The following is a 26968-nucleotide window of genomic DNA, read 5'->3' as shown; positions in this document are numbered from 1 at the left end:
CAGACGATGATGCCCATGATTCACAAAAGATCATAGGATCTCTGTCCTTAAGCACCAAAGTATACATACTGTTTTGACACGTGTGCAAAAGACATTTTAAAGTGACAATCATCATTTCTGAGCCTTGGTCCTAACTGAATTTCAGGAAACAAAGGGATTCTTCCATGTGTTTCTGTGAGGAATGAAATGTTGTCAATGACTGTATTTTCACTTTTACTTTAAAAATTATTTTCCCTGAAATTGGATAAAATTACAATTGTCCATTCTATTTAAATATTTACTTGTTTAATTACTACTGTTTCTAAGTACTGCCAGAGGGATCAACATTATTTTTAGGAGAAAAAAAAATCAAATTTTAATATCATGAATTCAAACAACCAGATAGGGGAAGTTACAGACTGGAGAAAATGTTTAAAGAGGTGCAGTGTTTGCCATGAGAGCCCAAGTTCTTTCGGATCCAGGACCCACATAAAAGGGGAACACAGCAGCCTGTGTTCCTAAGCCAGTACTAGGGAGGCAGAGCTGGGTAGAACACTGGAGTGCATTAGCCAGACTTCCAGCCATTTGGAGGAGCTTCAAGGTCAAATGATACTGAAAGAATGCAAGAGAAAGGAGATGGCAGAGAGTCGGAGGTTGGGTGTGGGTAAAAGGACGCCAGAAGTCTGGAAGAAAAAGAAAAGGAGGGATCATGGTCTGTCTAAACACCTTTACACTGTTTCAAGAGCCAAGAATGCTTGCTAACAGATATCAGCCATACCCACCATGCACAGCACCTCACGGACTAGCACTAACTAAATCTCACTCTCTTGGTTCACAATGCCACTGTCCCCATTTTTACATTCCTTGCATTTCCTGGTGCTTCTAACATCCAATGTTTCAGGTACTCTCAGAGAAACCACAGAAATGACAGTGATGCTTAGAAAGGAGAGACTTTACCTCTTAAGGATGTGTTGAAGTAACAGCCTGCCCATGAGTTGGCTTCCAAACAGGCCCCAAGAGATGGAACATTGATGGAAACAAAAGGAACAGGGGTGACATCCTGGACTGACACCCAACAAAGTTTAAAGAGAGCCACACGGGACCTAGTAATATTACTGCATGCACTCTACACGTTCAAAGTTCTAACAAAAACTTTGAACCCGTGTATTTGTACCCTGAGTATTTGAGGGGGATGAGACAGGAGGATCACTGGTTATTGGCCAACCTAGGCTACACAATGAGACATAGTTTCATCATGAGCTGGCTGTATAGCTCAGGAGTACAGCGCCTAGCATGCTGTAGGCCCTAGGCTTAGTCCCAAAAGCTTTATTTTTTTACAAACAATAAGGAAATTCTGTAGAAAGACTCCTGCTCTGTTAGAGCCTAAAAACAAATTGGCTGGCCAGTGAATTCCCCAAGATCCTCCTGTTTCCATCCCTCCCCCCCCCCAATGTTAGGTTCTAGGGATGTCCCACCACAATCATGGTCTTTTATGTGGATGCTTACATAGCAAGCATTTTATCCATTTGGTTATCTTTCCCAGACCATATAATAAATATATGATAAAACATTTATTTATCTTCCTACCAATCTATTTATTTGTCTATATGCATTTATTTATTTGTTTTTTTGTTTATGTGCACATACAATAAGTAAATAAGTGGAACTTAAATTACAAGTTATATTAATAAAACACAATTGTATTATCTAATAATACAATTTTTTATTTAATCTAATAAGCATCTCCCTTAGTGTGATGAACTGTGTTAACTGCACGGTCCAGGGCAGTAGCCAATAGTGACGTGTGCTTGTATGAATGAAGGACTGAATGTTTAACTCTAATTAATTTTTATTTTTCTTTGTATGTATGCGTATATGGTATGTATGGTATCTCTCTCTCTCTCTCTCTCTCTCTCTCTCTCTCTCTCTCTCTCTGTGTGTGTGTGTGTGTGTGTGTGTGTGTGTGTGTGTGTGTGTGTGTGTAAAGTGAAGAGGTCAACTTGGGAATTGTTCCTTAGATGCCGTCTACCTTGCTTCTTTTCGACAGGACCTCTCACTGGTCTGGATTGCACTGACGTGGTGCGGGCAGCTGGTCAGCAACCCCAGGAGTCTCCTACCTCTGCCCCTCCAGTGCTGTTCTAAGTGCACACCACTGCTTTAAAGCACAGTCTGGGGTCAAACTCAAGTCCTCAAGCTTGTGCAGCAAGCACTTTACCACCTGAGCCATCTTCCTAGCACCTAATTTTCATTAATTTTAAAATGTTCTGGTCTGGGGCCACTGTGTTAGTACAGTTACAGGTGACACACTACGACAATCCCAAAGTCTCTCAGAAGTACAGGAGATGCTTTTATAGCAGAAGCATGCAAACCACTGGGAGACGGCAGAGAGGTCTCAATGTCATGAAGACACTAGGTTCAGAGAGTTGATAAAAGGGGGAAAAGAATCTGCAGTGGCAAGTGAAAGTAAGTGCTAAGCTTGCCTATCTGAGTGCGATCTAGAAAGAAGAGCCTAGCGCAGGGGCAGGTTGTCTGCTTCCAAGGGCAGCATCCCTTACTGCAGAGCCAGACAGCCCCACTGCCAATAGCCTGATAGGATCACCTTTGGGAACTACCTCTCTATCTCGCTTTCTCAATGCCAGGTAAATCTCTTGTTCAAATATCTTCCTATGTGACATTAAGCATGAAGACAGAATGTGTGGGCGCCAGTGTTCAAGTCTCCCGCAGTTGTTTGTGCACCCTTAATTAATACATTATTGGTAATGGACTTTACTATCATTACCTGATTAGGGTTCACTGGACCCACGCTTTGGAGCTGGAGCTTCCAAACAAACAAGACCATGGTAAATCGGACAAAATGTGCTACCCGTGTCCCTAACACTGAAGCACTGTGGGATGACCCAGACAGACTGGAGAGAACAAGAACACAACTGGAACTGTCCCTCTCAGGGGTGATGTCATGCCATCACCAAAGCTAAGAGAGGAACTCAGAGTTTTGGAGTGTCCATTGTAGATATGACAGAAGGAAAACATCCTGTAAGCCATGTATCCATCAACTTACAGTTCCCACACAAACAAGAAGAAACAAAAAAGGCGGTGGCACCTATGACAACCAAGACAGATGCACAGGGTTCACTGAGGTCTTTGTTACTTCATGGTATATTATTCATATCAAATGATGAAATGTTGGAAGAAGACAGACAGACAGGCAGAGGCAGAGAAGCTAGACATGGTGGAGGTCTGTATAAGGGCTAAAGATGAGTTTCTGAAGTTTCTCCTTCGGGAGCCTTGGCACTGTGTTTTTAAATCCACTTTGGAAGCCCATGAAGACGTGCAGGAGCCATGAGTGCAGGAGAGGGAACGCTCCCGAGCTGCGCATTTTCTGCTGCTGCACACTTACGTTACTTTTAACTATTTGTTTACATAGGTGGAGACTTTGTTTGACTTTCATAATGGAGTTCAAAATTCTGGGGATATTTAATGATGCAGGACTTGCTTACCTCTGAGGCAGCTAAAGAACTGAAGTTGGAAGCCGCTACATTTCCAGGGTTCTCCATGTCTCCACTCATCCACTCCTCAGAGAAGAGCCGGAGGGAAAGGGAAGGGGGCAATGAAGGCAACCACTGTTAAGTGAAAACACTGAGTCTTCCAGTTACAACTAGCATCTTTTTCTCCATAAGCAAGAACTTTTATTTCCTACTGATGATTTCAATGACGGAAAAGACCAAAACTTCGCCCCACTCCATCTGTAAACCTCAGCAGCCACTGAGCAGGGATTGCAAGGCTTTGGGAGGTGGCTCCGGAAGTACAGATGTCACAGGAGATGGGGTTGCGGAGAGGGGGTCGGGATCATAAGAAAATGGAAACAATTTCTCATTACAAAACTGATGTTCAATAGTTACTCATTCCTTCTTTAGTATTAAAAGTCCATCTCTTGTGGCAGGGGATGCAGCTCAGCTGTAGAGTGCTTGCCGAGCATGCACAAAGCCCCCAAAACCACATGGTCACATATACTTGTAATTCCAAAACATAGGACGTGGACATAAAAGACTATAAAGTAAAAGTTTAGGGTCATCCTTGGCTATATAATAAATTTGAAGACAGCCTGAGCTATGTACTGTGTAAAAATTCAGCTTCCACTTGTCAATTTAAATTTCTGCCTCATGAGTTGCTAAAGAATAAGCTAACAAACACTTTGAATATAAAATATGGTTGCAACATGTTTTATTGAGATTTAAAGGCTTACAGTATAAAAAACCCCCTTAATTAGCAAAGAAAAAAATTTAATAAATATATGATGAATTAAAATTATGCTGAGATTTTTGTCAAATGAACTCAACATCTAATTAAAATGAAGGCCCCATTTGAAGTACACACTCGGTGTGAGATATTTTTCATTTTTAGATGTCTGAAGAAAAGAGATTAGAAGCACGTTCACTCGATGGTTTCTTTGCATTTAGCAGGTCACTTTCAGGGTGCACTCCATGTCGGGTTCCACAAGCACAGGCGGCAGTGGAGTGACATGAGCAGAGTTTAAACACCCACTCTGCTGGCTCTTTCATGTAAATACGGGAGATGAGCAATTACAGTCAGCGATACTGCTGATCAGTGGTTCTCAGCCTCCCAACACCGCAACCCTCTAATACAGCTCCTCGTGTTGTGGTGACCCCAACCATACAATTATTTTCATTACTACTTCATAACTGTAATTTTGCTACTGTTATAAATCATAATGTAAACATCTGGCATATGACCCCTGTGAAAAGGTCGTTCAACCCCAAGCCCCAAAGGGGTGACAACTCACAGGCTGAGAACCTCAGCTTTAAATAGGGAGAAAACAAGTGATGTATGCCTGTAATCCCAGGATACACAAATATGAGTCAAGTTCAAGACCTACATGGGCTTTACAATGGGACCCTTTCTCGAAATAAAAAAATTAGATGGAAAGTCTTCCTGCTGTGGCTTGACTTCCTTAACCATGTTGTTGTGAGTAGATGAAGGTTTGTCAAACATCTGCATCCATCGAACCCCAGATGATTATCAATGAAATAGATATCTGTTTTGACTACAAACTAAAAGAAAATATGTGTGAATATACATCAGATGTTTGAAGGGAAGAACTTTTTTTTTTTTTTTTGATTTTTCAAGACAGGGTTTCTCTGTAGCTTTGGAGCCTGTCCTAAATTTGCTCTTGTAGACCAGGCTGGCCTTGAACTCACAAAGATCTGCCTGCCTCTGCCTCCCGAGTGCTGGGATTAAAGGAGTGTGCCACTACTGCATGACGGGAAGAACTTTATGTGCAAAGGAGATGGAAAAAATCTACCAGGGAAAAGTAGGACATGGACAGATATAAAAAATAATAACTTTTACAGCCATAAGCAAAGTAACAAATCCTAGCTGCAATACATCTGTAAACATGAACTCCAAATAGACCATAGACCTAAGTGAAAAAGTCAAAACCAAATGACAGAAGAAAACAGAAGAGAAAAATATTTGTGCCTTTAGGTAAAACAAGAACTAAGAAAACAAAAAGCACGAGATTAAAGACAAAATATAGATAAGTTTGATCTAATAATTTTTCCCTTGCAAGTCAGTTAATAAAAAAACAAAAAATGTGTGTGTGTATGTATGTATGTTTGCATGCATGCATGTGTGCAGTGCATAAAGGGGAATCACCTTAAAATCTGATAAATGATTTGTGTTCAAAATAAAGACCTACAACCAGTATAAAGGAACAGGTGATTCAATCTTTTAAAATAGGCAAGAAATTTGAACAGAAAAAATAAAAAAAGACGTGCAGATGGCAAAAAAAAAAGAACACACATAATATGTCCATAATCATTAGCCAGGAAGGAAAAGGCAAATCAAAGCCACGATGACATATATTACATGCCTACAAGAGTGACTGAAATAAAAAAATGCTAACACCAAGACCTGGCAGGCCAGGGACAACTGGACCCCAATATATACTCATCTGCAGATCTAACACAGTGAACAGTTGGGAGGCTCAAAACATCTTCACCTCATGACCCAGCAACTCTGCCCCCAAGTTCTCCCTAGATGTGGGAAAGTATGTCTATGTGAGGTCTCTACACAAGCACAGCAGCTTTACCCATAAGCAACAAACACAAGGAACGGGCCACCAGTCTTCTGCCAGCACAAGAAGATGCCCGAGACTATTCCATGAGAGAGGGAAAGGCTTCCCTTAGCTGGTGTAGAGCTCCCATCTGTGATAAGGTACAACCACTTTTCAGTCTCTGCTGAGATGCTGGATGGCAGTGGTGGGGAGTGGGCAGCAGAGCAGAGGTTCCACAGTCCCCAGTGCCCTAGGGATCTCCACAGTGTTCCTTCTAGGATCCACAGCACCTCCCAACATAGCACCCTAGCGACCAAGTCCTTAACACACAGCCCTGTCAAAGTCATTCAATACCCAAAGTACCCAAAGGCCATCAACAACCACTCTATAAGCAATACAATATGACTTAGCAATGAGAAGGTTGGTAATGCAGGCAGTAACATGACAAGAGTCAAATATGCAAAGTAGTCAGGCTCAGCCTGAGGCCATGGCATTCACAGGACCCCCTAGAAAAGACAGAAGGGATCCATGGCATTTGGGCTAAAGCTGGGAGAAGGACTGAAAACAAACCGAATCTGTGGTCAAACAGAAATCGCCTTACCCTAGACTGTGGCACCATCCATATACAGGGGCACTTTTATCAGAACTCAGAATGAACACCCAACATGAGCTAATATTAATGTCTGAAGATATGTCTGTAAATGTGACCTGAAAACGCTAATTTTGTTTCTGCCAACAATAACAAAACAAACAGAGTCAACGAAAGGTGTTTACAATGGAAAAATAGACTGATCTTGGTAAACACTTGCTTCGGAGAAAGAGAGGGAAGAAGGTGAGAACCACGTGACCACAAGTACCAGGAGTCACTGGGCAGCTGGACTGAAGGTCGCTTGCAGTCTAACTAAGGAAACTCAATCTTGGTTTTAACCAACTGTGAGGGTCATGTTTCTAAGGAGGCTCTTTATAAACATCCAGAATGATGTATATTTATTTATTTTTGCCCAAAAAGGTTTTGGGGCAAATACTTTCCCAGTTTGGAAATGATGACATTTTAAAAATTAATAAAAATGAAAATAAAAGCACATGGCATTTGTTAAAGGGTAATAAAATAACTGCAGTCAATTGCTAGTTCTACACTAGTAGATTTCTTTAAATAGTAATGAAATCATTGCTCTAAAAAAATCCATCATTATTAAAATAAAAAAAAATTGCCTCAACCTCCACCAAAATTAGATTTGTAAGTTGCTGGTCATCCCTATAATTAAATCCACGTCACAAATCTGCAAGAAAAATGGCTGCTGTGACTAATGCACTTACTTGCTGCACCAGTCCCATCAGGCCACACAGAGCATTATGCTGCTAAAATGGACTCGGTAGACATTCTGCACACATTTTTATTAAATAACAAGAGCATTTCTATTTTCACTGATTAATTGAGATAAAAGTTTGTCTTTGAAATGAATTCAGATTCACCTGTGAGAGGGGCCTTCCTCCTTCTAAGCAGTGTAGCATCTTTTGAGTTCCAGCCTATCTGGACTTTGACACACTTGTCTAGTGTTGCGCAAGCATTCACAGACAAGAGTCTGGGAAAGAGACAGGCACAGCCTCCATTGCTGGGATCCTTGATTGAGAAACCCAGAAAACAGGAGCTTCCTCGGACACAGGGACCGCAGAGGAAGCTAACTCATACAGAGGACTGCGGGGGAAGCTAACTCAAACAGGCAAATTCTTTTGGTGCTGGTGCCAATTTTGTCTTTTGGAGAAAGGCAGGAAGGTGACCACCCCCACCTCCCTATGAAGGCTGCAGAGTTTAGCTTCAAAGTTATAGCAGCTTGTTCTCCTGTGATTTCATATCTGCTACCTTCGTCATAACAAGATAGTTTTTTATTTATAGTGTTGCGGTGGAGTTTGAGCTTGAGATAAATTCAAATTTTAAAAGCGGATCTGATTTAACAAACAGCACGCTGACATGGCAAGACCCATAATGGAGCCTGAATGCGGGAAACTGCACTGAGGATGGCCCCTGCCATCCTGCTTCTTTAATCTTTTTTTTTTTTAAATATGTATTGGTGTTTGATCGGCACGTCTTTGTGAGGGAGTCGGATGCACTAGAACTGTAGTTACAGACAGTTGTGAGCTGCCATATGAGTGCTGGGAATTGAATCTGGGTCCTCTGGAAGAGCAGTCAACACTCTTAACTGCTGAGCCATCTCTCCAGCCCCTCAATCTTTTTAGTTATTTTTCCACATATTTATTTATGTTTGCTTTGGCTTCAGTAACTAGACAGAAGCCGTGAACTTATGGGCTCTGAGACATTCAAGACAATTTTCTATCTCATGTGAAGAATTCCTGCGAAGAAGCCTCAGCCTCTTGTGGATGTCTGTTGGGCTCACCAACCGATTAGAACACCTAGGACTGCTGTCCTGGAATGTCACTCCTCCAAAGCCAAATTATCTTGGGCCATCTTTAGCCCTCTTAATAGTCCTTTATTGCCCTCCCTGTGTATGAACTACTACCTTTGAGACAATTAATCAGGTAAATCCTTTGGAATGTACAGAAACCTGGCTCCCACAAAGATGCTAAGATGATATCAAATTGCATCCAAGGCCTAAGGCAGAGAATCCTATTTGCTTTACCCCCGCCCACCTAGTGTTTAAGAGGTGTCTTTATATGACAATCTCTGTTCTTTTGTTCTATTTCTATAAAAGCTTCACAAAACTAGATCCATGTTGAAATATGCAATTTGTGGAAATATGGGATCCACGGTCACTCACATTTGGCCTCAAAATAATATTTTATTCCCTTTAGGTGAGAGTTGTGGTTTGCCTTTTGTGTTACCTTATTAAATGAATTAACAGTATTCTTCTGTCGTTGTTGTTACTGTGTAAGCTAAACTCCACATTCTTTGTTGAGATAGGGCTCTCCCTAGACTGGAACTCAAACAGAAGGGAAGGAGGCTGGAAGGCCAGCAGCCCCTTGCACCTGTGTCTGACTCCCCAGGCTGGGGCTGTGAGCACCAAGCACAACCCCTGGTGTTTTAGACAAGTGCTGAGGACCAGCTGAGCCTCCCCTTGCACAGCTCAGGGTACTGACTAGGCTAACTCCCCAGCCCCCACTCAACAGTATTTATGAAAGGAAAGCCAGTCAATTGTCTGCGCTCTAGCCTTAGGGTGATGCTGCCTCTGTTAAGGAGCGTCTGCAGGGAGCTTGTGACATCCTTGCGGCAAAGACCAACCAGTTTGAAATGGTGCTGTGTAGGACGGCACTGAACTCCCATGAAAATGAAGGTGCCTGGTGGCTCTGGTGCTGAAGACAATGAAAATCAAGTCCTGAACTTTGAAGGGTAAAGCAAGATTCCAGATAATCTGGATTAGTTAAAAGCAACATACCCAGGGATGGAGAGCTGGCTCAGTGGTTAAGAGCACTGGCTGCTCTTCCAGAGGTCTGAGCTCAATTCCCAGCAACCACATGGGGTGGCACACAACCACCTACAGTGAGATCTGATGCCCTCTTCTGGCATAAAGGTAAACATGCAGTTAGAGTATTCATACATAAAATAAATAAATAATTTTCTTGAAAAATCAACATCATTGTTAATACTGAGCAAAATGACCTCCTTCCTTCATATCCATGAACTAAACATACCCTAGACTTAGGCAAGAGGGTCATGAGTTTGGGTCAGATCTTGTGCAGAGGGAGAGGGGAGAGGAAAGGGAGGACAGTGAGAGGAGGAAGAAGAGGGAAGGAGAGGGAGAGACTGGGTGCTGGAGGAGAAGGGGGGGGGAGGGAGAAGGGAGGAAGTATTACATGCCTTCACTAACATGTGAGATTCTTCTCTGTTCTTGCTGACACCTCTTCTGGCCTCTGCAAGCACTAGGCACATGCACACTACATGTAGTCAAATACTCACACACATAAAAGGAGATTGAATAAATCTTTAAAAAAATGTTTTCAAAATGTAAAAACAAACACACCTCCTTCTGATGAAAATGTAACATGTAAGGTACTGCTCTTGGCATGTGTAGATTTTACATGGGATGCACAGGCAAAGGCATTACATGGGAAACATAGACATACGTATTATGTGGGATACACAAACATATGCATTTAGATATTATCTTAGTTAGCCGGAGCACACAGAGCTACCAAATTCTATTCGAATTCTATCCTCACTGAGGAGGAAGGCTCAAGCCACTGACTACAGTCCACAATAACAATAAGCTGAACGGGTAAAATGAGCAGTGGAGGAGTGGGTATTAACTTCTTAACTTAAAGCAATCCTCTATGGCACAATTTCAAAACAATCTCTTGGTCTGAAATTTATATAAATTGAATTCATCTATCATTAGTTATTTCCAGTATAGCTCCATTTAAAAAGTTTTATATAACAATTAGTTCTTAAAATCACTGTGTTTTAATTAGACCCAGGACATTATTAAACTAGCTATAAATATGTACCATATTTTATTTGTTATACCCAGATGCCTGAAAAAAAATCAACAAAAATACCCTTAAGGTCTTTCTCCAAAATGTCTTCTAATAAAAGTCTTTCAAAGGTTTCAGGTAATTGGAATTAACTTGAAATAAATATTAATATATCATATTATAATATATACTAGAATGCTTATATAGAATATTATAATACATGTTCTCTACTAAAGAACGTAATATTAAATATATACAGATTCTAACATACATATTGTCTGGTTATGAGTGATTATTTCTTTTTTGTATACACATATGCATATGAGCACATACACACACAAGGAATGGTCACTCATAATATATGCATGTGTGCATGTGTGCATGTGCAGACACACACGCACAGACACACGCACACAGATAGTACACACAGGCACAAAGACAGGAATGATTACTCAAAACAAGAGAACAGCTCCTTGACTCTTAGAGCTTAGAGCACCTGGCAGAGACAAATTCTTAATCTGGTGGTTTTCAACAGTCAACACAAAAACATCTAAAATCAAGAGATTGGACCAACACCTAGATGTTTCCAGCACCTCATACAAGCATTTTCTATGCACTGTCAACATGTTTCCATAGACAGAAGATATGATTGGTTCAACATTATGTACATTACAGGGCAGGTATCTGGTTCAGCTCATATTCAGTCAGAGAGAATTCAAACCCACCCTGCTTCAAGTTGGGTGGCCACTACCACTTGTAAGCACAAAATTCCTTCATAAAGAAAATCCCCAAACACTAGCAACACCATTCCGTATGAATGATTTATAATTCAGAATTTCCCCTCTGTACAGCGAGTCTTTACAATCTAACTCAAGGGCCAACTTCTCCTATCATTCCACTAATGTAACTTCTTTCTTCAAACATGTGCATACTTTTGAACATTCCATATAGGCAGAAAATACACACGGGCCCCTGTATGGAACATTCGTTTCAGTGACTGAAGTCATGGCAAACTGCCATGTTTCACTGATTGGATGTGACTGTGTGGCTAAATTTCTGCAACAAGGTATTAGTGGAAGGATGGTATTGGGATTCCAGCAATGCTACTGTGTGTGTGTGTGTGTGTGTGTGTGTGTGAGAGAGAGAGAGAGAGAGAGAGAGAGAGAGAGAGAGAGAGAGAGACAGAGACAGAGACAGAGACAGAGACAGAGACAGAGACCGAGAGAAGTAAGAAACTACAGCAGCTGCCACGTGCTGTGGATGGCAGAGCAGAAAGACAGGAGTTCTGTCTCCTGAGAGGCCAGGTCATCACATCATATTTAGGTAGTCCTACATGTATTTCATCAACCTCGCTGTAATTATGTTAAAGAAGGGTAGAGTCATATGTAACTTCACTGGAGCAAGCACTCTCTTCGGTGAAGGGCCAGAGAGTTTTGCTTCAGCCACTTTCATAATTTCCCCATTGCATCTTCTCAATTATCATGAGCATTTTCACGAGTGAACAACCCAAGTTACAAAGCCATGCATCATAGTGGATGTGTATGATTTCAAACCTCACCAAAACTGGCTTCCAGAAAATTTATATTTTACACATACTACTCTGTTAAACAATGTGACAATGTAGAGAAAGAAATGAAAACAGTAGCTTAATGAGATATTACTAAGTCTAAACTAAGTAGTCTTAAAAATCAGTGCGCACATTCTGTGTCTCTGTCTCTTTCTGTCTCTATCTCTACCTGTCTCTCTCTCTCTGTTTGAATTTGAGTCTCATGTGGCTGAAGGTGTCCTTAAACTTGTGGCAATCCTACTGCCTCAGCCTCCTCAGAGCTAAGCTTATAGAAGTAGCTACTATGCCTGACCAAGAGGTTATTTCTAAATAGACTTTGTTTCTAAATCCAATAAAAATATGATATCAAAATACAAACAAACAACAACAGTAACAAAACCCAAAGCACAGTATCTGTAAGAGAGGACATACTTTAGCACTGTGTTTCACAGAATCAGTATCATCTAGAAGACAATGACTTCAAAAACCATGTAGCATTTTGGCAATTAACACTGGGTTAGCAATGTCTTTTAAAGCTTGAACTATGCATACAATGCAGACACAAGTGACACACAGAATATCCTAAGCACACATAGGGGTGTTCCACCTAGATTCATAAGCCAGTTTATATTCCACTGATTTTATTCCAGTCATGAGTAAGTCACTACATTACAGGTCTATAAGTGAGCTCTGCACCTAAAGCAAATATTCTAATTTATTTTCCTGAATTTAGCAAGTTTGAAAGTATAAGCATAACTACTAAGTATAGGAAACTGTCTCTACTCCATTCTTTTATAACACAAATCAAGTATTATGATAATCTAATTTAAGATAATTATCTAAACGTTAAAGCAAGAGCCTCCTAATTACATAGGCTCTGCTTACAGTGGTGGAACTGTGTTTGAATCATTTTATTTATAATTTATATTTACATCTCTAAAAATACTATATTTTCTTGCAACTTATTCATGAACTATAGTCTCATGTCACTCTTTTTGATAGTGTTCCACAAAGATTTCTCAGACATACCCAAGACTGTACATGGTAGCTTCTTTGACAAGAAAATGTAGAAAATAAATGACGTGTCAACCATAAATTAGCATTCCCTTTCTGACCAGCTGGGTCATGTTTCCTTTTCAAAATCCTCTGTCCCATGACACAAAATAATAATCATCTAAAAGACCTCATTAAGTGATCAATATATTGACATAACCTCTATAAGGAGGCACATAGCATTTTAATTGATTCCTTGAATCCATTAACGGACTATTAAACCCAAGTCTCCAAAATATATTGCAAGAGAATATTCACGTGTTTTTACTTATTATTTTCCCCAGGGTATAATTAAGGGAACGTGCAAAGACCCAAAACTTTTATATTTCACCAAAGAGTAAAAGAAGTTCAGCTCTAAATCATTTGTGCAAAACAATCTCTTAAGAAAAAATAAAATAGGCAAAGTTAAACCACGTGTACTCACCAGAAAACTCCCAAATGCTGAATTAAATATCGCAGCCGCCTAAGAAGAGAATAAATGAGAGAGAAACTCATTGAAAGTAAACAGCAAAGATGATCTGTCCCCCTTTCCCCACCGTTCCAAATCTCAGCACTGACCCTACAGAGTGAAGTCAGTCACTGCTCTCACGAATACCAGTGGCCTGTAGTTTACTAAGACAGAAGGCTGCAGCTTAGGAACACATCCATGGTGGGCTCAGAAGCAGGCAGGAAAAGGCTCGTCAAGAGAGGCTTCAAAACTGTATGGCCCAAAAGAACAATCCCCGACAGTAAATCAAAGCGTGGTTATTGTTGACTTTGCTGCCTAGGAACACCAGAGGTTGATCTCCACACAATAATGCGTCCCTACCTATGAACTACCACCATGAAGTGACGGCTGTTGCCCTGCACTTCAGCACCAAGGGCAGGACAGTTGAGACCAGGAAAACTATTGTCATGCTAACCATTCCTTGGTTAGAAACAAGCAAGAAAATGTGCCATTAGTACCCAAAATTAAAGAAGAAAGGATTGATTCTGCTTACCAAAGCATCCTTGGGGACACAGCAGAGGCTATCCACCCCTCAGCTAAGTCAGTTCCTGTGTTCCATGGAGCTATATGCCAGAATCCTGGCGGCTTTTCACATTACTCAAAAATGGGGAAAAAACTTGTACATTTGATGAAAGAAAATGGAACGGGGGGGGGGGGTGGAGAAAAAAACAAAACTAGGCAAAAGCCAAAAGCATGTTGAAAAAAACCTATTTAAATGCCCAGAAAGTTCAGAGCAGTGTCAGTTAGTCGTTAGGAACATTCTGGGCCGCAGTGTAGAAAAGAGGGCATCGGTTTAGGAAGTTTGACTTAAGTCCAAAGCAGGGCTAGGCGGTAGTGGAAAGAGCTCTGCTCCAGAAGAGGACACAATGAGAGTGCATGGGTAATGAGATCGCTGGCTCCAGAGAGCTTGGCTTTCTTATGCCGCTTCATAATTAATTCAAAGCTTTGATAATTTCATTAGATTTCTCCTTTGCTAGTCCTATCAATAAAAGATGGCACTGGACCCCAGCTCTTCTGTGGCATGAACACAGGCAACAATCACAGGCCAGGGAAACCTCTGCTTTTTGACAGAGACAGAGGCATATGGCGTTCTGTGCTGTATTGGGGGAGACAATGAGGAATAAAAAGATTCAGCCACATAAAATATTACAAATGACAGCTATAAACTACAGCGACATTATTTCTGGCATCTCCCTAGAACTCAACTACGGGCAATTCCAGGAAAGTTCTACACACAGAGAAAACTAAAGGGGATACACATGGGTTGTGGTCAGAACAACGGGGTGCATTGGCGTCCTCACACACTGTGTACAGATTCCCCAAAAATCTGTGAGCGCAAGCTGCATTTTATGCTCCAGATAGATGGAGCTTTTTCAAAGAAAGCAGTTAGGCTTTCCGCCAGGTTCTTCCTTCCTCGTCATTTTCAGACTCTTTTCCTAACCTTACACCAGATAGCAAGTGAGCCGCCCAGCACTTACAGAAACACGGCGTCACTACAAGTGTAACTCACAAATCAGAGTTGAGAAAGTACCCAAACCCTCCAACCCAGCCACTCTTGATCACCTCCGTGATACAAACATGAGTAGTATTTCATGTGGACTGGCTGAGACAGCGGTGTCACGATGAGATGCCCCAGCCACCTCCTTGGCGGTTTCTGACTGTGGGAAGATCTGAATTCTCTGCTATGTCATCCACTTGGGCGGGAAATCAACACCTTTTGTGAACTGATTGATTTAGGGCTCTGGTACTCCAAACACAAGATGAAGTTAGATACCCTGAACCCCACAGTGTGCAAGGAGAGAACCAATTCCCACAAGCTTAGGCTCAATTCTACAGCAGCAGTACATGAGGAAGTTAGGATTTCAAGAGTTTTGAAGGCTGTTTTCTGATGTAAGGAGGGCTGCCCTCCCCTTCACACAGTCTGCAAGGCCTTCTCTAGACGGCACTCTCCTTTTCCTTCCCTGCCTCATTAAACTACTCCCCATTTCCTCAAATTCATGATATCATGCTATTTCTTACATCTTTGCTCCCTGATCTAAAATAACTCCTCCCTCAAGGAAGGGAGAGGACCTTAAGCAACTCTCGGCTATCCTAGCAAATCAGCTTGCGGACCACGCCTCCAAGTAGCCAGAGAAAACTTACATCCACACCATCCAGAGGAGGGACTGGAACACAGTACTCTAAATATTTAGTAAACCGAGATGAAACTGACTCTAGCTACACAGAAGTCAGGCCAAGCCAGAGTGGTGAAGCCAGGGAGCTGATGCTGTAGGCGTGTCCATGTTGGAAGAAGCCCAGGTTCTGGCTGCCAAGGAGGGCATGAAGCAGAGTGGAATGCCAAAAGATGGCACCTACGGAAGAGCCACCAGTAACACAAGGCCAGCCACCCCTTCGATGCCCTAGGAGACAGACAAGCAGGTGTATGTCTGTAGTCCTCAGCCAAAGCAGCTCCTTACTGCTATCTAAAGATAACATAAAAGGGAAAAAGGTGTCTATAGTCCCTCACAAAGGAGAAGAGCCTGTGGCTGGAACCAGAGCCTTCTGAGCCCAGCCTTCTCCCCTCTGCATGACTTCTTTGGCTGTTGCATCCTGGAGCAGGAAAAAGCAGGATGTGACCAGCATTTGCCCACCCACCTCTCCTCAATGTCGTCATAGGCTGATCTGACAGACTCTCAACTAGCCTGGGTTTTGCTCTTCTCAGACAGTTTAAAAAAAAAAAAAACACTGGATTTTTTTTTTTAAAAAAAATGAGTAAAGGAAGCAGCAAAGCAAACAGAAAGTTTAACCACACTGCGGAAGGTCTGAAGAAGTTGCAAAATGCCCTGGATGGATTTTCTTCATCAAACATTACCGGAATATGGGTCCCTGTCTCTCACCATCTAGGTCCTCTGGATCCCCAAAGCCTGACCATTGGCTCCCCGTAATGGTTCTTCCCTTCCTGATCCAAAATTTCTCTAGAACCTTCTATGTGTATAACCTATGACCCAATAGTAGATCAGCCAAACCGAGACCTCTCCCCGCCATGCCCCACTGGGTTAATAAGGTGGCCTTGCTAGTTTTTGGGGATTTAGAGACACAGGGGAGCAGACTACTCAGCAAGCAGACACACTTGTTGCAGGCTGGCAGCCTGAGTTTGCTCCCTGGACCCACAGTGTGCAAGGAGAGAACCAACTCCCACAAGTCCTCTGACTTCCACACCAAAGCGTGCCCATGTGTGTTCGCATGTGTGTGTGCACACATACACGCACAACAAACAATGTTTATAAAAGGACAAAAATAAAAATCAAAATGCCCATTCTTGAGCAATCAGCCTAACAGACCACTGTTGATGATTTATGATATTTAGATATATGGCATCCTAAAACTCTATGATGATTTATCCGAACATCAAAAAAATTAGAATACAAAGTTTATTCTTTTTTTTTTTTTTTTTTGATTTTCGAGACAGGGTTTCTCTGCAGTTTTTGGTTCCTGTCCTGGAACTAGCTCTTGTAGACCAGGCTGGCACAAAGTTTATTCTTAAGCAAGGTGGTGGAATGTTTGCCTGTTCACCTAGATATTCAGCCTGTACAAACAGCCCATGAGGTAAGGTGAAGTAACTTCCTCCCCAGTCCGGACAGACCTTACACTCAATATTCTTAAACGAATTATCACATGAAGAAGAAAGGGCTAGCATGGCCACGAAGCATTCACCAACTGAAGGAGGCAGTTTGGAACACCTTAATTCTTTGTCGAGCCCACTGCTGGAGGGAGCGCAGTTACATATTTTTATAAATGCCGACATACTTCCTACTTGAGAGGAACTGTCTGTCATCAAACTGCTGCTCCAGGAGGAAGCTATAATTCTTTCTAATTTCTGCAGGTCTATCTTGCTACCATGGTGGGGGATTTTTTTTTTCTTGCATATCCTTTAACCTGAGGCGAACAGAGTTGCTATCCCTGTTTGTAACTATTCTTTTCAAGTCAGGCATGGAAAATATGCAAGTTCCTGTTTCTGCGCCCTAAATTGAATCAGGTGTCCTCTCCTCTTAAGAAAATGAAGCTGCTTTGGTGCTGGCGTGTTTTAATGAGAGCGGAGTCAGCCGACAGTGACAAATGGCAGTGACACGGGAGAGAGCATGCGATCAGGACAATGTGTGCACAGGCTCACAGACACGGGAGAGAGCACGCGATCAGGACAATGTGTGCACAGGCTCACAGACACGGGAGAGAGCATGCGATCAGGACAATGTGTGCACAGCACAGGCTCACAGACACGGGAGAGAGCATGCGATCAGGACAATGTGTGCACGGCACAGGCTCACAGACACGGGAGAGAGCATGTGATCAGGACAATGTGTGCACGGCACAGGCTCACAGACACGGGAGAGAGCACGCGAACAGGACAATGTGTGCACAGCACAGGCTCACAGACACGGGAGAGAGCATGCGATCAGGACAATGTGTGCACGGCACAGGCTCACAGACACAGGAGAGAGCATGCGAGCAGGACAATGTGTGCACAGCACAGGCTCACAGACACGGGAGAGAGCATGCGATCAGGACAATGTGTGCACAGCACAGGCTCACAGACACGGGAGAGAGCATGCGCGCAGGACAATACGTGCACGGCACAGGCTCACAGACACGGGAGAGAGCATGCGCGCAAAACAATGTGTGCACGGCACAGGCTCACAGACACGGGAGAGAGCATGCGATCAGGACAATGTGTGCACAGCACAGGCTCACAGACACGGGAGAGAGCACGCGATCAGGACAATGTGTGCACAGCACAGGCTCACAGACACGGGAGAGAGCATGCGAGCAGGACAATGTGTGCACGGCACAGGCTCACAGACACGGGAGAGAGCATGCGCGCAGGACAATGTGTGCACGGCACAGGCTCACAGACACGGGAGAGAGCATGCGCGCAGGACAATGTGTGCACGGCACAGGCTCACAGACACGGGAGAGAGCATGCGCGCAGGACAATACGTGCACGGCACAGGCTCACAGACACGGGAGAGAGCATGCGCGCAGGACAATGTGTGCACGCCACAGGCTCACAGACTATTTTTCACTGACTACTCTGAATGACTTCGCTGTTTCTTAAGGGGCCTATTAATCTCAAATTTAGTTATTACACAACGTTTATTTGAACATATATTCTGAGGATGATGACAGTTAATAAAGGCAATCTCTCACAAGCTGTATTTTACATATTGTTGCACCTACAGCTCCCAGTCCTTTGATGGTACTGGTGGAACAGTCGACATTGTTTGTATCGGGCTTATTTTTTTTTACACTGCATATATTCAGACTCCTTTCTAAGCACATGGGAACTCTTAAATAACTGTTAAAATGCATAAGAAAAAGTCTGCACACAAAACGGTAAAAGTAAAAGGGCATTTTAACTGTTCAATAAAAATCGTTTAATGTGCAGACTGACCCTTCTAAGACAAACCAGACGCCTTTTAACACTTTTAGAGCTCAGGCGCCTAATATACACCAACCCTTGCATACCAATCCACTCTCACAGTGTGCACAGAGCCTGGGACAGAGGGCAAAATCAATTTTCTTGAGGTGCAAAAAGAATCAAATAGCAGCTCCAGTGCTCTACTCCTCGGATGTTTACCGCCAAGTCCCAGGCACTGCGACAGAGCAGAGGCTGAGGTGGTCTCCAGTCTGTTAAAGGACCCTTTTTACATTCTCCTCAGTTAGCAACTCAATAGATCCATCAGTTCAGACCGGGTTCGTTTGGGTTCTGGGGGAAAGAGTGACTTTAAGTAAAACTGGTTACACAATAGAAAAATCCACGACAACCTAGAGGAAGACGTGCAAATGCCCGCTACCACTGAGATTCCTGTGACCTCCTCCTGAAATCTCAGGAGCAGAGAAATCAGACCTAGTGGGCAGGATCCCTGGATTCACTGAGTAGTGCTTTACAATGAAGAAATAAAGCTTCAGGGAGGAAAGAGGTCTTTCCAAGGTCATGTGGTCCCCAGCAAAGCCAGACAGAAGTCCTCTCCAGCTGCTGCCCCCTATCACAGCCACACGGGCTAGCTCCCGGGCTTCAGACATCCACAGATATAGATTTTGCATTTAAATTGCAGAAGCCAATATATTAAAATGGTTACAGTTATGTGGGGATAATGGAATGATAAACATTATCTTCTCTGTGTTGTTTCTTGATTTTTTTTTTTTTTTGGTTTTTCGAGACAGGGTTTCTCTGTGGTTTTGGTTCCTGTCCTGGAACTAGCTCTTGTAGACCAGTCTGGTCTCGAACTCACAGAGATCCGCCTGCCTCTGCCTCCCAAGTGCTGGGATTAAAGGCGTGCACCACCACTGCCCAACTTTTTTTAAAAAATATTTATTTATTTATTTGTTATGTATACAATATTCTGTCTGTGTGTATGCCTGCAGGCTAGAAGAGGGCACTAGACCCCATTACAGATGATTGTGAGCCACCATGTGGTTGCTGGGAATTAAACTCAGGACCTTTAGAAGAGCAGGCAATGCTCTTAACCACTGAGCCATCTCTCCAGCCCTGTTCCTTGATTTTTAAGGAAATTTTATTACCTATATATTTAGTAAGGGGAAAATATAAAATAAATGTTGGCTAGTAAGCACAATTAAGAATCCTAGAGGCTCACTCATCAACCTTTGGGCGAACATAGCATGACAATGTGTATATTAGATACTGGTCGGTTAACGTCCAGCTGAACTGAGTAACCCCAACACAGTATCTTAGGGAAACTATCTACCTAGCCATCTTCACTGTGTCATTGCTAGTGAAGGGACAAAATGTGGGTACAAACCAGAACACCAAGTCTTCAACTCAAAACTTAAGATTTGCTTTCTTACATTATATTTACTTCATGTAAATATCTGAAATGAAGCTAAACAGAAATCAGTTAAATTGTGATACAGTACTTGACATTATATCTTTCAATAAAGCCAATTTGCTGAAATTCCTGAAGCTTGATTTTTCTTTATCTTATGGGTTTCCAAACTCCCCTAAAAAGGATTAAACAAAATATTTCTCTACTCATTAAACACAACTGTGTTAAGCCTAATCATAAATCTACGCCCTTGGAATATAAAAAGTCAAAGCCTGTGGAGTCACAGTTAAGGACAATAGCCTAAAACACACCAATGACTTCAAAGAGTTAAGAAAACCCAGCAATTAATGACCCTGCGTTCTTTCAGGGAACTCCTAGTGGCACACAAGCATTTCTCTGATCAATTAATGGAAGCTCTGTTCAGTGCCAACCATAGACGAAGCTCTCAGCACACCAGGGGAAAATCTGGCCAAAAACTCCCCTGGCACTTTGTGTAGAAGGGCATCCACAAAACAGAAGTGACAACCTATGTCAAAGCAATCTAGGGTTTCTCACAAGTTTTAGACTCCAGCTACTCAACTCTGTAACGTCTGCTCTTTTCCATCCATTAGGGCTGAGGACCTCAGCGCTTCTCAAGAGAGCAATGGCTCAGCCCTCAGCAACCCCTCTCCCATCAGCTTCTCATCAGTAATAAACAGCTTCCCTACACCTTTGGGGAAACAACTTTCCATCGAGTCATAGGCTGCCACAGGCCACAGGCCGTGCCACTGAAGTCACCCTGCAGAGTCTTCGCTGAGAAGCCGGATGCGCACTTGAGGAGTTTCAGGTTCAGATCATGTTAGAAATCACATCTTCAGCACGAAATCCTCCCCTTTCCTGACACATTCTTTAAGGGGGTCCCCTCATTATTGCCACCACAAGACCTGAGCAGTGGATGTCGAGCTGGTTCTTCAGGGGAAGGGACATTATATTCTATATTGGCTCTAATAACGTTTTGTTTGTTTGTTTTTCAAAACACGGTTTCTCTGTGTAGCCCTGGCTGTTCTGGAACTTGATTTATAGACCAGGCTGGCCTTGAACCCAAAGAGAGTGTGGGATTAAAGGCGTGCACCACCATGCCTGGCTTTAATGTAACATTTCTTTTGCTGTTCTACATTTATGTATTATGTAGTGTGCACATGTGTGCATGTGCATGTGTGTACACACCACATGGTGCATCATGGAGCTTAGAAGACACGCTGTGGGTCTCTGTTCTCTTCTTCCACCCCCGTGGGCTCTGGGGATGGAACTCAGCTTTCGCCTGCTGAAGCATCTCACCAGGCCCTAACACAACATCTAAATTAGAAATATTAATTTTGTAGAAACTCATCCAGAAAATACCAGAACATCAGCCTGATGGCAAAGCCATCTAAAGCATCATAAGAAAGGCAGAAAATAATAATTCTAATGTATATAGATAGGTACAAAGGCCCACATAAAATCTGAATTATTGGAACCTAGCAATATGCAGAAATACTTCACTATACAATGAGGTTTGCTTTAGGAGTACATGATTGGTTTATGACCTGAAAATTTAATCGAGGCACTTCATCTTAAAAATGATTTTTTTTTTCGATATTGAACTTGAGTTGGTAGAGGCGAGTCCGGTCTCAAAATGGAGGGCCCTGATCCAAAGGAACCAGAACAGTTGAGGAAATTGTTTATTGGGGTTCTGAGCTTTGAAACCACAGATGATATCTTTTTTTTTTTTTTTTGGTTTTTCGAGATAGGGTTTCTCTGTGGTTTTGGAGCTTGTCCTGGAACTGGCTCTTGTAGACCAGGCTGGTCTTGAACTCACAGAGATCCACCTGCCTCTGCCTCCCAAGTGCTGGGATTAAAGGCGTGCGCCACCACCGCCCGGCCACAGATGATATCTTAAGAGAACATTTTGAGAAATAGGGCACACTTACAGACTGTTCCAGGGGCTTTGGTTTTGTGACCTACTCTTGTGTTGAAGAGGTAGATGCTGCAGTGTGTGCTTGGCCACACTAACCATGGGCATAACTGTGAAGTGAAGGGGACCCTTTCTAAACAAGAGATGCAGCAGTCTGCAGGGTCACAGAGAGGTCGTGGAGGGGGATCTGGCAATTTTGAGTCGTGGAGGTAACTTTGGTCATGGTGGAAACTTTGGTGGAAGAGGAGGCTATGGTGGTGGAGGTGGTGGCACCAGAGGTGGTAATGGTGGCTAGAATGGATTTGGAGGGGATGGTAGCAACTATGGTGGTGGTGCTGGCTACAGCAGTAGAGGAGGCTATGGTGATGGTAGACCAGGATGTGGAAACCAAGGTGGTGAATATGGTGGTGGAGGAGGATATGACGGTTACAATGAAGGAGGAAATTTTGGTGGAGGTAACTATGGTGGTGGGAACTATAATGACTTTGGAAATTATAGTGGACAACAGCAATCAAATTATGGACCCGTGAGAGGGGGCAGTTTTGGTGGAAGAAGCTCAGGCAGTCCCTGTGGTGGTGGCTATGGATCTGGTGGTGGAAGTGGTGGATGTGGTAGCAGACGTTTTTTAAAAAACAGCAGAAAAGGGCTACAGTTCTTAGCAGGAGAGAGAGCGAGGAGTTGTCAGGAAAGCTGCAGGTTACTTTGAGACAGTCGTCCTAAATGTATTAGAGGAACTGTAATAATCTGCTAAGAAGGAGCGATGATCCACAGTCAGAAAAGTTATCGCAGTTTAAACAGGAGGCCCTTCTTGTTCAGGACTGTCAGAGCCTCAGTGTGCACAAAGTGCAGCTACTGATTAATGCAAGGCAGTGTCAGTGAGATGTTTGTTCCTGAGGTCTTTGATCTGCCGTAGCTTTGTCTTTTTCTTTGTCTTTTCATTACATCAGGTAATGTACTACCTGTACATTGTGGCAGCGCTACCAGGAATAAAAAATTAAGGAATTTTTGACTTTCCAAAAAAAATTATTTCTAAAGTGGTCATTTCAAAACTATGTAACAAAATTCAGGTGGATGTGGTGGCTCCTGCCTGTATTGTCAGGACATGGTGGCACTCGGCAGTACTGTCAGGACGTGGTGGCACTCGGCTGTACTGTCAGGACATGGTGGCACTCGGCTGTACTGTCAGGACATGGTGGCACTCGGCTGTACTGTCAGGACATGGTGGCACTCGGCTGTACTGTCAGGACATGTGGCACTCGGCTGTATTGTCAGGACATGGTGGCACTCAGCTGTATTGTCAGACGTGGTGGCGTCTGGCTGTACTGTCAGACATGGTGGCACTTGCCTGTATTCTCAACACTCAGAAGGCTGAGGCAGAAAGACTGAAAGTCAAAGACCAGCCTGGGACAAAGAGTTAAACACATACATTTGCGGCTAAAAATTCAGAAAACTAGATGCTGGGGCGATCATTCAGTGGATAATGTCCTTAGTGTGCAAGCACGAGGACCAGAGTTCAAGCCTCAGAACCTCCACAGAAGCCAGGCGGTGAAGCAGCCCAACTGTAATCCCAGACATCGGTCAGGAGGCAGGGAGCAATCCCAGGGCAAGATCGCTGGCTACACCAGATAAATTGATGGTTTTGAGTTCAGCAAGAGCCCTTGCCTCAGGAAATAAAATGAAAACTGATCAGGAAAGACACCCAACTTCAGCCTCTGAAATCACACACATGTATTTATAACCATGCATATGTGTGCCACAAAGAGACAAATACACATGAGTGCGCACACAGCTTAAAAAACTCGAATTCCTAAGAATGCTCTGGGAATGAGAGGGTATTATCATTGCTGTTTCTAGGTAACCCCGGTCTTATTGTGGCCATACAACATGAAGACCAAATAACCGTTCCCAGAGCAGAAGAAACCAGCTATGCCAGAAAAATGGCCTTAACCTCGCTTGATTTGCAAATAGATATAAAATTTAACTTGGGTTTGCCTTTTAAATGTCTCTGATAATTATGAATAAAATTTAAACTGCCTCCAAAAACTGGCAACAATAGTTATTGGCCAATCCTCTGCTACGTGGAAGCCTCCAGTGTGATGACCAGCCATGCTGAAGGCAAAGCAACATGCCCATTTTTCCTCTGCGCACCTAACTTTTTGATTCTGTGGTTTCCTGCATAAGCCTGCATTTATTTCTTTTATGCAATAACAAACTTTAAATTCTCCTCCCTAATCTGGCTTGATTTCTTTACCTTGACTGCCTGGAAGTCCTAGCTGAGAAATAACGCAAGACAAAGAAAGAAGGGCACACAGGCTGGAAGAACTGTGTAAATCAGGAATTTATACTGTCCCACTCAGCTCCCCTTAAAAACAAGGAAAAGTAAGTGCGGTTTTTATTGTTGCAAAGCATAAAGTGTACATACAAAACAACATACTTCTATATACCAACAAGGAATAATTTTAAATTGAAATTAACAAAAAGTACTATTTATAAATAATATAAAAACAGGTAAAAGGTATAGAACTTAGATTTTAAAACCTATGAAACACTAACAAGAGAAAAACTTAAATTCCTATCTAGGGACTGGTTTAGGGCAGAGGCTCAGTCAGGAAAACGTTTGCAGTGCAGGTAAAAGGGGGACCTGAGTTTAGGCCCCAGACCCATGGAAAAGTCAGGTATGGTGATAAATGTGTGCAATCCCAGAGCCGAAGAGCGAGGGGGCCGGGAAAAGCAGGAAGGTGCCCAAGGTTCACTGGCTGGTCGGCCTAGCTTCATGTCCCAGTTCAAGACGCTGTTTCCAAAACCAAGGTAAACCGCCATCCTGAGAAATCACAGGCAAGGTTGACCTCTGGCATCTGGACACGTGTACACATATGTACTCAAATCAGCAAAGTATTCCCACGGATACAAACATGCACACACGTGTGCACATTCCATCCCAACACATGAATAAAAACAGCTTAAGAAATAGAGCTTAAAACTTCCAATATTAACATGTCAAATCTTTTTATATTAACCTAACAGTCATTGTAATGTCAAAATATCCACAGGGTTTTTAGTATAAATTGACTCAATGAGTAAAATTTATTGTAAAAATAAAATTTATTTATTTATCCGTTTATTTTCGAAGGCATCGCTTTCTTGATGAAAAATGAACAAGAACAAAGTTGGTCTCCAGATTTTAGCACTTACTGAGAGGAGCGAAAACTGGCTCACAGACAGCACATCTGGAAGATGAGCTTCCTGAAGATAGGAGCCGCTTTGTGACAAGAGTGCACATCTGGAAGATGAGCTTCCTGAAGATAGGAGCCGTTTTGTGACAAGAGTGCACATCTGGAAGATGAGCTTCCTGAAGATAGGAGCTGCTTTTGTGACAAGAGTGCACATCTGGAAGATGAGCTTCCTGAAGATAGGAGCTGCTTTTGTGACAAGAGTGCACATCTGGAAGATGAGCTTCCTGAAGATAGGAGCTGCTTTGTGACAAGAGTGCAAGGGCAGCTCGTGGGGACAGGACAAACTTAACAAGGGACAACCGCTCTGCCACAGGCCACCCAAACAAAAAGCCAAAGGGAAACGAACCATGAGGCTCACCTCATGAAGGGGACCACTTGATCCAGCCACCCTATCATCAAGGCTACCAACTTATTAAATGGAAACTATAACACCAGCTTCATAAAATTATTGTGAGATTAAATTGAATGATTATATAAAAACCCAGGTATCGTATAAAACGTCATAAAATCTGTGGCCTAGCTGCTGTTCCTTACACAAGTGTCTGTTCCCTGACTTAGGAATCAAAACATACGACAGCCGGTGAAGCACAAGCATTTCTAAAAGGTCCCCAGAGAAACTGCCTTCCTTCTTGCACCCACACCCAAGTGCTCTGTAGCTCAAACCCCTGCACTTCCGCTCACGGCGGTTCGCGCTTACTGAACTGACAGGGTCTTGAACTCCTGCACCACACCACAAATAGAGCACAAATAGCTTGCTCAGTGCAACTGCAGGAAGAGGTAGGGTTTAAATAAATGAACGCAACTGAAGCACCCGTGAGGTGGAAGAACGAAAGAAAGCATGGCTGCTTAAAGGAAGACTGGTTGCAGGCTGGCAGGACACACAAACACACATGCAGGCATGGGCGCACAAGCATGTGATATAATAAAAAAATTATTTAAAAAATAATAATAGAGTGGACAGTGGGCGGGCTATACAACTCAGTACAGTGCTTGCCTAGGATGCAGGAAGTCCTCAGTTCCATCTAGAGGACCAAAAATAAAAAATATATAAAAGTGATTAGAATAAGTTCTTTAAAAATCTGTGTGTATGGGACAGTGGTGGCGCACGCCTTAAATCCCAGCACTCGAGAGGCAGAGGCAGGTGGATCTCTGTGAGCTGGAGGCCAGCCTGGTCTACAAGAGCTAGCTCCAGGACAGGACCCAAAGCTACAGAGAAACCCTGTCTCGAAAAACAAAAACAAAAAATTGTGTGTGTATGTGTGCATATGCACATGTACATCCCTATGAGTATATGCAGGCTTATTTATGCAAACCATGGCACACGTGTGAAGCTCAGAGAATAATCTCAGATGTCAGTCCTCATCATCCCCCCTGTTTGAGTGAATGGGATCTCTTTGTTATGAGGCTGGCAAGCTTCC

General features: G+C 42.9%; 1 protein-coding gene across 4 annotated transcripts in view; it reads right to left on the bottom strand.

Annotated features, from left to right (window-relative positions):
- The window catches only part of Slc10a7 (solute carrier family 10 member 7), a 231037-nt gene that overhangs the window by 145949 nt on the left and 58120 nt on the right, over positions 1 to 26968 (bottom strand). For all 4 annotated transcript variants that reach the window (XM_075976517.1, XM_075976518.1, XM_075976520.1 and 1 more), the window contains exon 5: positions 13501 to 13539. In XM_075976517.1, the coding sequence (XP_075832632.1) occupies positions 13501 to 13539 (39 nt within the window). The remainder of the gene's footprint in view (positions 1 to 13500; positions 13540 to 26968) is intronic.

This window comes from Microtus pennsylvanicus, chromosome 6 (assembly GCF_037038515.1).
Source record: "Microtus pennsylvanicus isolate mMicPen1 chromosome 6, mMicPen1.hap1, whole genome shotgun sequence".
Lineage (NCBI taxonomy): Eukaryota > Metazoa > Chordata > Mammalia > Rodentia > Cricetidae > Microtus > Microtus pennsylvanicus.
This window is presented reverse-complemented; position numbering and strand designations above follow the sequence as displayed.